Source organism: Tupaia chinensis, unplaced genomic scaffold (genome assembly GCF_000334495.1).
Source record: "Tupaia chinensis unplaced genomic scaffold, TupChi_1.0 Scaffold000046_3, whole genome shotgun sequence".
Classification (NCBI taxonomy): domain Eukaryota; kingdom Metazoa; phylum Chordata; class Mammalia; order Scandentia; family Tupaiidae; genus Tupaia; species Tupaia belangeri.
In genome coordinates, this window is record NW_006159504.1 from 3,562,218 (window position 1) to 3,573,825 (window position 11,608).

The 11,608-nt window shown below is 46.8% G+C and overlaps 1 protein-coding gene and 1 pseudogene across 2 annotated transcripts in view; one reads left to right on the top strand and one right to left on the bottom strand.

The window, feature by feature from the left end:
• Nucleotides 1–11,608, bottom strand: part of LYN (LYN proto-oncogene, Src family tyrosine kinase) — an 88,067-nt gene that overhangs the window by 9,082 nt on the left and 67,377 nt on the right. For both annotated transcript variants that reach the window (XM_006140877.3, XM_006140876.3), the window contains exons 10-11: nt 10,300–10,453; nt 5,507–5,638 (exon numbers count right to left, since the gene is read on the bottom strand). In XM_006140877.3, the coding sequence (XP_006140939.1) occupies nt 5,507–5,638; nt 10,300–10,453 (286 nt within the window). The remainder of the gene's footprint in view (nt 1–5,506; nt 5,639–10,299; nt 10,454–11,608) is intronic.
• Nucleotides 7,281–10,283, top strand: LOC114008750 (non-histone chromosomal protein HMG-17 pseudogene; annotated as a pseudogene).

Consider the following 11,608-nt stretch of genomic DNA (forward strand, 5'->3'; position numbering starts at 1 on the left):
CTTCTAGCTCAGGAGCGCCAGGCTCTGCGGCGGGGAGGAAATGCGGAGGGAGACGTGGAACAAGAGAAAGGCTGAGGGTGGGGTGGCCACAGAGCGACCCAGAGGACACCGCACTGAGTGACAGAAGCCAGGTGCAAAAGGCAATGCCGTAGGAGTCCCCTCGGTAGCTAGAAACCGGTAACAGTGCCCGAAGGAAGGCACTGTGTGCTGGAGAACGGAGTGGCACTTGTTGCCTTACGCTGCTTTGTATCTTTGTAATTTAGAACCATGAGACCATATTCTTTCTTTCTTTTTTTAAAAAGAGATTTTTGCTATAGGGCACATGTGCCCACCAGAAAGACAGAGACAGAAAGCGAGAAATCACTCCCAGGGAGGACGGCCATATTGCAATCCCTTCTCCTTCATTCTCCTCTCGGGATTCTGGGCATGCATGCACATGCGCCCGGTATGAGTTTTCAGCTAACAGGTCCAGGACTAGAGCCATGTTGACTATGTGAGAGTCCAGTGATGTAACCGTTACACCATCTGCTGGTCCCTTTTTTTTCTTTTTTAAATTTGCCATAGATGGAGAGAAAGAGAAAATGAGAAATCACCTCTTAAGGAGGATGGCTATGCTGCAAACCCTTCTCCTTCAGTCTCCTCTTGGGATTTTGGGCAAGCACACACACACTGGTGTGCATACACGTTTGGTGTGTTTTCCAAACCAGGGATCCAGGACTCGGACGCACAGTTGAGCATGTGGAATCCAGCCACCTTAACCACCACACCACTGGCTGGCCCAACCATATTCTTTTTTTGTTTATTTCTAAAGAATTATTTATTTAATTTTATTTGTTTTATTTATTTATTTTAATTTGACTAGACAGAGACACAGAGAGAAAGAGACAGTGAGAAAGCAAGCTGCCAGATCTAGGACTTGAACTGCTGTCAGTCATGTGGGAGTCCAGCACCCTAACCACCATGCCACCTGCTGGTCCCTCTTTTTTTAAGAGAGATTTTTGCTATAGGGTTTGTGTACTCACCAGAGAGACAGACTGAAAGAGAAATCACACCCCAAGGGCATGCAATCCCTTCTCCTCCATTCTTCTCTTGAGATTTTGGCCATGAACCTGCCATGAGTTTCAAGCTGCTGGATCTGGGACTTGAACCTCAGTCAACCATGTGGGAGTCCAGTGCCTTAACCACTATGCCATCTGCTGGTCCCCCATATTCTTTTGTAATAATAAGTGAGGAAAAACTTTTTTCAAGAGATAATAATATACTGCTGAGACCCCTGAGCAGCAGTCACTGGAACAAAGAACCAAACTTCCTGAAAGGTTCCTCTGAGGAGCACAGCAGGCAAGAATCCAGGGGGCAACTTTTTATTAGAAGACTTTCAGCATGACCCGACTTTTCAGTGTGCATATATTACTTACATGCGAATAAAAATACTACAAAAAAAAAATCAGAAACTCCAGAAATTTATCCAAAAGAAAATTAGTACAACCTATTATGTCTTCACCCAAAGATACAACATTTTGGTATAATACTTTTTAGTCTTCTTTCCCCCTCTAAAAATGTCTTTTTCTTTCTTTTTCTCTCTTTCTTTCTCTTTCTTTTTCTTCTTTCCTTCTTTTTCCCTTCCTTCCTTCCTTCCTTTCTTCCTTCCTTCCTTCCTTCCTTCTTTCCTTTCTTTTTTTTTTCTTTTGCAAAACTAAGCATATAGCTTCTAAAGAACTTGAAAAACAAAGCTTAACATATATAGGACTTTCTCAGGTAAAGAAAGTATTCTCAGTAACTCAGTAACCAGGGGAGCCTCTCACAAGCAGTTCTGTAACAGTGGCCTAAACGGTGTATTTTGGCAATGTTCACCAATGTCTCTGCATCCGTGAATCAAGCTTTCTGATATCTCAGTACCTAGGACTGATTGATTCTGTGCATAATCCCTAACACGGGAGATGCTCGAGCATACAGCTCCTGTGCACGGAAATCTGTCCATGCAGAGCCCCACAGGTAGCTCACCTCCGTAGGCCTCACACAGGATGAACTAACAGGGAACAGACCAGCCAGTGGTTGGAGGAGGTTCTACTAAAAATACACCGAGTATCTCTTCTCAGAAATGCTTGGGACCAGAAGTGTTGCATATACATGTATATGTATATATGCATACATATGTACATATATACCTATATTTATAAATTTTGGGGGGTATTTTGTAACCTTTGCATATACATGATGAGATCTCTTGAGGATGGGGCCCAACTTCGAACAAAATCTCATTTATGTTTCATGTACACCTTATGCACATTGCCTAAAAGTTTATACAGTATTTTTTTCTTTTCTTTTTAAGGCAGGGTCTCGCTATGTTGCTATCCTCCTGATCCAGCTTCCCGTGTAGCTGTGACTACGGGCATGCACCACCATGCCTGGCTCTTAGGGTTGTCTGAGAATCAAACCTGGCCTCCCATATGGCTTCAGCCTGCTGAGTAGTGTAACCAGAGCTTGCCACCACAGCTGGGCCCACAAGTTTTTAAAATGTAAGACCTGTCACATGAGATCAGGTGTGGAATTTTCCACTTGTAGGTCATGTTGGCACTCCATAAGTTTCAGACTTTGGGATATTTCAGATTTCGGATTTTTGGATTAGGGATGTTAACCTGTATATATATTTTTGTGGACTCACCATTTTTCTACTGTTTCTTTTATTATCTTTTTATTTCTTTTCACCCCCAAATAGTCCCGAATCTTTGGCCCCAGCACGGTGGGTGAGGATGAGGTCTGGGGTTCAGAGGTGGCTTTGACACAGCACGGGGCCTGGCCCTTTCTCCAAGCCTCAGGAGCTGTGGCTGTGTGTGACGTGTAGCACGCCATCCATGTCACACGATTTCAGTTCATGAGGGTATCTGTCTTTCCATACAACATATGTGTAATATTGGATTGTATACATAATCCGAGTATAAATCATTCTCTGCAGACAGATTGACACAGCTGTGGGCATTGGAATAAAAAGATGGGGCATCAGACAGCAGGGCTAGTCAAGGCGTGTTTTTCCCACTTGGCGGCAGTGCTCATTCACTGACTTCAGCACCTAAGAAGGAGGACTCATGGAACACGGTCTGAGAGGGCTTAGTGGGCCAGGTGGCTCCCTGTGCAGGCACCGCCCAAAGCTGGGTCACCATCCCAGTCGGCTTTGGCTCGCCCCCACACAATGGCCCGAATGACAGAGCATGGCCGCCTGCAGCGTGCTTCTCAGACGGAGTAAAATGGGACGCTCTGTGGGCCTCTCCGGCCCTCTGTGAGCTGGGCTGGCCGGTCCACGACCTCCTCTGCCAGCTGTGGCTCCGCTTTCTCATCCACGGCTAGGGGACTTGCTAGAGACCAAACATCCCAGCTGGGCCAGCTCTGTGGTGTGGAGGTCATATGCTGCTCAAGAAAAGCCAGATCCCACATGTCGACCACGGTTCGAATCCCCCGCCCAGTCGGCTGAGTCACGCTGGGCATCCAAGTGAGTGCTCAGATTCGAGGGGCCAGAGGGCAGGAGGAAGAGGACCATGGCGTGACCAGACTCATCTCCGTCTGTCTCTTGCTCAGTTACTAACACGTGCACACGTTCTATGGACAAAGGAAAAATGGCCTCGGCGATCCATTTATTCATTCACCCATCCTTCCACCGCTCAGCGAAGTACAACCGTGCTGGCTTCTGGATCCTGTTGGCTGAGTCCCCGCACTGGCTGTCCTTTCGGGGACACTCAGCCCAAAGAGTCCTAGGGCTTCCTCCCTCATGTCTAGTCCCTGGTGCTCCCAGGACCACTGGTACAACCAGAAGCTCCTCACCCCTGCACGAGCACTCGCTAATTCCTGAACCTCTTCAGACCGTCTCTACAGCAGCCCCTGCTACTCACTACCTTTCTCTCTCTGCTTTTTCCTTTTATGCTACAGGGTGCGTGCATTTGACAGACAGAGAGAAAAAGCGAGAGATTACCCTCAGGGGGATGGCTATGTCACACGGCCATGTCATATTCTCCTCTTGGGAGAATGCACCTGGCATGACTTTCAAGCCACCAGGGCCAGGACTCGAACTGTGGAGTCAGCCATGTGGGATCCAGTCACCTTAACCTCCATGCCACCTGATTACTCAGATCCCTCCCCCCGCCCCCATTTTTTCAGAATTATTTTATTTGGAACCAGGAGACAGTATAATGGTTACATCACTGGACTCCCACGCAGTCAACTGCAGTTCAAGTCCCGGACCCCGCAGCTTAAGACGCATGCTGGGTGTGTGTGCCCTCAAAATCCTAAGAGGAGAATGGGAGAAAAGAGATTGTGGCATAGCTATCCCCCCTGGGGGGTGATTTCTTGCTTTCTGTTTCCGTCTCTCTGGTGAGTGCATGCGCCCTTTAGCAAAAATCTCTAAGAAAAAATTATTTAATTTTATTCATCATCATCATTATTTTTTAAATTTGACCAAAGAGAGACAGAGCAAGCAAGAGAAGGAAAGTGAGAAAAGCAGGCCACCAGGTTTGGGAGTTGAACTGCGGTTGGCCATGTGGGAACCCGGCACCCTAGCCACCACACCACCTCTGGGCCCAGCCCATCTCTTTGGTAAACAGTCTCTCCCTACTGGGATATCAGCTCTTAGTCACATCCCTGCTGCCTCAAGAGTGCCTGGCACAGTCGTGTATAGTTTGAGGAAATAATCAAAACATCAGAGATTTCATTTCAAATTCAGTTTTCATAGATTCCGTTAGAAGTCAAACATGAGGGCTAGTGTTGGCGTGGAGATCATGCAACCAGACAAAGGTGGGAAAGGGCTGGGTTTGCAGCCTGGGCCTCCCGAGAACGCCCATGATGCAGGGGAGCTGAGACCAGTGCAAAGACCCTGTCGGGGTGCTCCTTCTCTTTCACAGAACAAACGCATAAACTTAAAAAAACAAAAACAAACAAAAAAAAGTCAAACATGAATGTGAAGTCTTTTGGGTAAATCCCTCTTCCTAACCTCTTCGGCTCAGACCCCGGGAAGGGAGGGAAACGGGGACCTCGCTCTGCAGTTGTGGGAGTTGGGAACGGCGTCCTCACTGGTGTCCCCGAAGGCCCTTGCGTGGGTGAGCAGGCACGGTTACCTCCTGCAGAGCCAGGGGTCCCGCTGCACTCCCACCACAGAGCCGCTGTTTCAGAGCTACACGAGGAGTGCTGGAATCTGCGATTCTCCATCTGCTTCCTCCTCTGGCGGGCCACCTGTGTCTCATCCAGCCCCGCCTCTGTGGCACCTACCCAGGGCCAGGCCCATGCTAGCTATTAAGTAAGCCAAGATCTAATTAGTGAAGGAAAGGGAGATGTGTCCAATAAAGTAAGAAGGCAGAGACGTGACAAAGCATATTAGAAAAATTTTCACTAAAGATAGTGAAAAGCAGGTTCTAGCACTTCTTCACTTTGGCATAGATGGTGTTGTGACCTTTTTTAATACCTCTGTGAAACGCGGTAGTTTTCTCATCCATACCACAAACGGAGCTGGGTAAAGAAACGGTACCTGGGTAGGGGATTTTCCCATAGGTGACGATTTCATACAGGAGAATTCCGAAGGACCACACGTCAGACTTAATAGTGAAGCACCCGAAGTTGATCGCTTCTGGAGCCGTCCACTTGATCGGGAACTTAGCACCTGAGGGGAGACACGAGGTTCTTACTGGGCATCTGAGCCACGGGGTAGCATGGGCGGGCGACCCTCACACTTTCCTCTTTTGTTTCAATTTATTGATTTTGAGTAGGTAACACATGCCATAGTACAAAATAGAGATGGTACAGACCAGCAGGTGGCGTGGTAGTTAAGGCGCTGGACATTCCCAAGTGGTCGACCACGGTTCAAGTCCCGGACCTGGATGGCTTGCTTTCTCACTATCCCTTTCCTTCTTTCTCCCTCTCTCTCTCTGGTCAAATTAAAAAAAAAATAGAGCTGGTAGAAAATACTATACTAACAAGGCTGGCTTTCTTCCTCTGTTGGCCTTTTGGTGTTTCTTGCATTAGAAGCATGCTGTGTGTGCACTGTCTGGGGATATTATAACTAAGTAACTTTAAACGTGAAAGAACATGATAGAGACGTGAAGGAATTGATTTTCAGCTGCTATGTTTGTCCCTCGACAACAGCTTCTAAAGCAGGTATCTTTTTTTTTTTATTTATTTTTATTTTTTAAAATTTATTTATTAATTCACTTTACACCATCACAACACACAAATGAATTTTCCATCCAAAATACACTGTGCATTGTCTCAATCAAGTACATCCACAGATATGTTCTCAGCAAATAATTTTCCAATTCTTACGTCCTGCATACCTTGCCCTTTGTAAAGCAGGTATCTTTAGGGTTTAGATTTCCTTTTATGAACCCACAGCATGATGTAGGCATAATAATAATAATAATAATAATGCCTCTCCTACAGGACTGTTGCCAAGAGAAATAAGACAATGTATGAAAGACCCACTCTCATACTGCAAGTGCTTACTACATATGGGTATAAATATTTTTTCATTGTATTTATTCATTTTTGAAAATTAAATTAAGGATATTACCCTATACATTATTTTCAGAAGAGAATTTTACAGTCTTGGGTCTGTTAAGTGTTCCTCCCCTTTGCCCCTTACAAGTGTCTTTTACTGTGTATGCCTCTGTGGGTAGACAGCGGTGGGCCTGTGCTGGTAAGAGCTGCAGGCCCCTCTGCAGACCTTCCCTTTCACTGGGTGGGAGCACACACATTCAACTTTCAGGACTGGGAGCCCTGACGAGAGGTCGAGCGTGAGTGAGTGATGCAGCTTTCCTTCTCACGACGGGCAGGCGAGGCTAATGGACAAAGTACAGGCACCCTGGCTATGAATGTGTAGGGTCTCTTGGGGAGAAACTGAGACTCAGGCACAGATTGTCCGCTGGGCACCCTCAAAAGGCTAGGAGTGTCTACCGACCACTTGAAAAAAGTTCTGTCTTTGTTATGTCATTGAGAATGTTTGGTGGTTCCTGACCAAAGCTGGAAATCTGAGTCAGAGGGCCTGGAGAAGACGCTGTGTGGTCGCACTGTCACGACTGCCTGCATTAACTCGCACCCACAGGGCCAGCCACACTCGGAGCACGGTGGTGCAGTGGTTGCGTGCTTGCCTCCCATACCTTGGAGCTCAGGTTTGAATCCCAGCTCTGCTATTTCCTGCCTGGTATGATCCTGGTGATCACTTCCTGTCTTGGTGCTTCCACCCGTGAATGGGGAAACAGTCGAACCTCCCAGTTACCAGGAGGGTTCAGTGGAGTTGATCTGTGGGCATGGCACAACGAAAATGCCAAGGCAAAGTGCAGGATCACTACTGCTATCCTGAGATACACCAGGAGGGGGCGCACGGTCTGCCCTAGACCCTGAGCGCTCTGCTCTAAGCCTCACTGTCGCACAGGAGACCGCTTGTTTTGGTAGGACTCGAGGTTTGTCAAATTTAATGAGCCCGGTGGGAATTCTAGCTCCTGTACTTTGGGGCTAGATTTCCTGGGGTTGAATCCCACCCTCTGTGGGACCTAAGGAAGCTGCAGCTCTCATTTCTGCATCTGTAATATAGGAATAACTATATTAACGCCTCTCATACAGGAGTGTTGCAAAGAGAAATAAGACAGTGTATGGAAGACCCACTCTCACTGCTAGAGCTTGATACATTTCAGCTGTTACTCTCTGGCTCTTTTCTCTAAACTGATCTCCCTTGTCTGCCTTTTTGCTGAGGATAATTGTTAAGGCCAACGCTCAGTTAGAACCTACTTAGAACACAGCCTTGAGACAGGAGAGGAAGCACTGTGGGCATGATGGGCATGGTGGAGAAAGAGGTGACTAATAAGTCAAAATTTCAATTTATTATTTTTTTTGACCTCTAGAAGTTGTAGAGACATTTTCAGAAACAACACACATTTATCAATAGTTGGAAGCAAAATAACCTGGGTTTAACATGCTGAGAGAGTGCTTGGCTCTTTCAGAAGACTGAAGGCCAGCAGTTAGCCTAATGGCTGTATCGCTGGACTCCCATGTGGTCAACTGCGGTTCTGATCCCAGACCCAGTGCCCTAAACTCACCCCGGGGCACGTGTGCATGCGTGCTCAAGAGCCCAGGAGAATGGAGGAAGAGGATTGCAGCATGGCCATCACCCCCCCGGGGGGGGTGATTTCTCACTTTCTGTCTCTCTGTCTCTCTTTCTGACGAGTGCATGCGCCCTATAGCAAAAACCTCAGCTCCCACAGTTGAGGCCCATCAGAATCCCCAGGGCATAAGCGTTATGGGTGATTCTGCCCCAGAAGAGGCAGGATCAACCGGGGTGCCATGGCCGGGGGATTTCTGCCTCTCTGCCCATTTTTGGTTCACACTGGGGTCTTCAAAAAGCTTATGGAAAATGCTATTATAAAAACTTTATGCATGGATTTCAAAAAATTTTTGCACCAAAATAAACTTGTACTTTAACTTCATTTTTCTAGAAGCTTTTTGAAGTTCCCTGGTATTATGGAGTGTGGGAAAATAGAGAAGTGTGTTTTTATAGCATTATATTTAGTGCCGTGAGCCTGATAGTGCGAGTGTTTTAAATTGAGGGTGAAATTGAAAGGCCAGAATACAGAACAGAGAATTACTGTTACAAATGTTTTCTTTATAGTTAGGGAAGGCACACTTCATTATTGACTGAAAAGTTTTAACAGTATAATAAAAACAATGAATCTTGGTCTTGCCGAATCAGTTTTTGTTTTTCTCTGCTTAAGTGAAAGACAAATGATAGCATTTGCAAACCTTGTAAAAATATCACTTGGCCTTTATCAGGGGAGTACTTTTACAATGATAAGAATAGAACCATAAATAGATAATTATGGTACATCTTGAATGTTGTACCAAATAAGTTTTTAAAAAATGTATTTTATTTTATTTTAATTTAGGTTTTTGCCATAAGCCACATGTGCTTGCTGGAGAAAGGCAAAGAGAGATGGTGAAAAGGAAAGGGAGAAATTGCCCCGGGGGATGGCCACATCACATTCCTTCTCCTTCTTTGTTCTCCTCTCTGGATTTTGGGCATGTACCCAAACACACCTGGCATGATTTTCAGCCACCAGGTCCAGGAGTTGAACCACAGTCGGCCATGTGGGAGTCCAGCGCCTACATCCCACTGTCGTGGCCACCACGCCCAAGGAGAAGGCTGAAGGGGAGGCTAAAGGAGATACAGCCAAGGTGAAGGAGGGACCAGAGAGAAGATCTGCAAGGTTGTCCATGAAACCTGCTCCTCCAAAGCCGGAGCCGAAGCCTAAAGGCCCCTGCAAAGGAGGGAGAGAAGGCGCCCAAAGGAAAAGGGAGAAGCAGATGCTGGCGAGGATGGGAGTAACCCTGCGGAGGACGGAGGTGCCCAAACTGACTCGGCACGGAAAGCTGCAGGCGCTGGAGAAGCCACGGAACGTGTGTGCGTTTTTGGAAACTGCGTCCTTCTGGTGACCGCACAGTGTAGATACGATTTTTAATCAATAAAAATGCAGAATTTTGTTTTATCTTTTCTTTTGTAAGCTACGTTGTTAGCACACAGAACACTTCATTGTTGTTGTTTGGGGAAGGGGCATTTGTCACTAATAGAATGTCTCTGAGTCTGCATTGATTTGGACAATGTCTCCCTTCTAGTTTTGAGAAACTCCTCTTGGCTCCCGAGAGGAGGGATTCCCTGACACACAGCCACCTTGGCACAGATACCTCGTGGTGTGGAAAACTTAGCATTTGCTTTTCTGTCCTCTCTCTGCCTTCAGCATAGACTTAACTCCCTCAAACCAGAGACGTGTGGGGACCTGCCACAGGAAATTGGTTATACAGGATATCAGGCAATCTGGGCTTCCCAATGACACTGAGATGGCGGCCTTCAGAAGAGCAGCAGCTCCTTTTCTATATTGTTGGCTCTTCAGGTGGATAATTCTGCTATTTTCGTTTCCCGAAAGTCAGGGTTGGCTCGTGAAAAGTTGTTAAACAACACGCTAAATGTGAAATGTCAACCCTCACTCCAAACTGTCCCTGTTGAGAGCATCACATGAAGAGTTCGTTGGGCTTTACAGTGGCTTTCTGATTTTGGTAGTCCATTCAGGAACTGAGTTTGAAAGTTGTTGTATACCGTTAACAGCTGTCTGCCCATGTTCTGCCCGAAATACCACGATTGTTTATCAGAAGTATCTTTAATAAAGCTGGATACAGTTTGGAAAAAAAATGATAACCACTGTAATTGCTTTGTTAAAAACAGACAAAACAAAAATAAAATGAAGCAATAGCAAGACCCCTGAGACGGTGACTGGAACGTACCTTCCCTTGCTGTGTACTCGTTATCTTCGATGACTCTAGCGAGGCCGAAGTCTGCAATTTTGCACATGAGTGACTCTGAGACCAGCACATTGGCTGCTCGCAGGTCCCGGTGAATGTAGTTCTTTCGCTCGATGTAGGCCATTCCCTCTGCAATCTGAAAACAGAAAGAGGTCCTCGTTTTCATTCTCACGGTAGGCCACTGTACAGGGCCAGCAAGGAAAACCAAACCACTGTGAGCTCCTGAAACCCTGTCAAGGATATTTTTCTGGGACCAGTAATTAGAGTAATGGCTATGTCGCTGGACTCCCATGTAGTCGACCGCGGTTCGTGTCCTGAACCCGGTGGCTTAAAACTCACGCCGGGCGCGTGTGCGTGCGTGCCCAAGATCCCGAGAGGAGAATGGAGGAGAAGGGATTGCGGCGTGACCATCCCCCCTGGGGGGTGATTTCTCGCTTTCTGTCTCTCTGTCTCTCTCTGTCTGGCGAGCACACGCGCTCTATAGCAAAAAAAAAAAAAAAAAAGAAAAAGGATATTTTTCAGGCCATTCAGCAGGTGGTATGCTGCTGCTTAAGGCATTGGACTCCCTCCCACGTGGCCACACATGATTCAAGTCCCAGACCTGGCAGCTTGAAACTCAGGTCAGGCTCGGGTGCAAGCACGCCCAAAATCCGAGGAGAAAAGTGGAGGAGAAAGGGTTGCAGCATGGCCATCCCCCCTGGGGGGTGATTTCTCACTTTCCCTCTCACTGTCTCTATGTCTCTGGCAAACGCAGGTGCCCTATGGCTAAAACCTGAAGAAAAAAAAAAAAGATAGCGGGTGAATCACAATCACCATTTTGAATCCTTTCTAAATGTCCAATGATGAGAGTGCTTTTTGTTTAAGTTAGAAATATATTCCAATATATTCTAAGGTGTGGAGAATCTAAGACCCTAATAAATTCTCTCATGTGGGTATACAGATGTCATTGTCTCAGTTTTTAAAGTGAGAAAATAATCGCCATCATCTGAATGTATATGCCCCCCTAAAATTCATTTGCTGAGACCCTAACACCCAATGTGCGGTATTAGGAAATGGGGCCTTTACTAGGTGATTAGATCATGGATGGGAAGCCTCAAGCGACTAGTGACCTTGTGAGAGAAGGCTCAGGCAGCTGCCCCACTCCTTCCACCACATGAGGACACAGGGAGGAGAACACGACGACCACCTGTGAGCCAGGACGCTGGCCCTCACCAGGCACCGAGTCTACCGGCATCCTGACCTCGGACTTCCCAGCCTCCAGAACTGTGAGAAATAAATGCCTGTGGCTTTA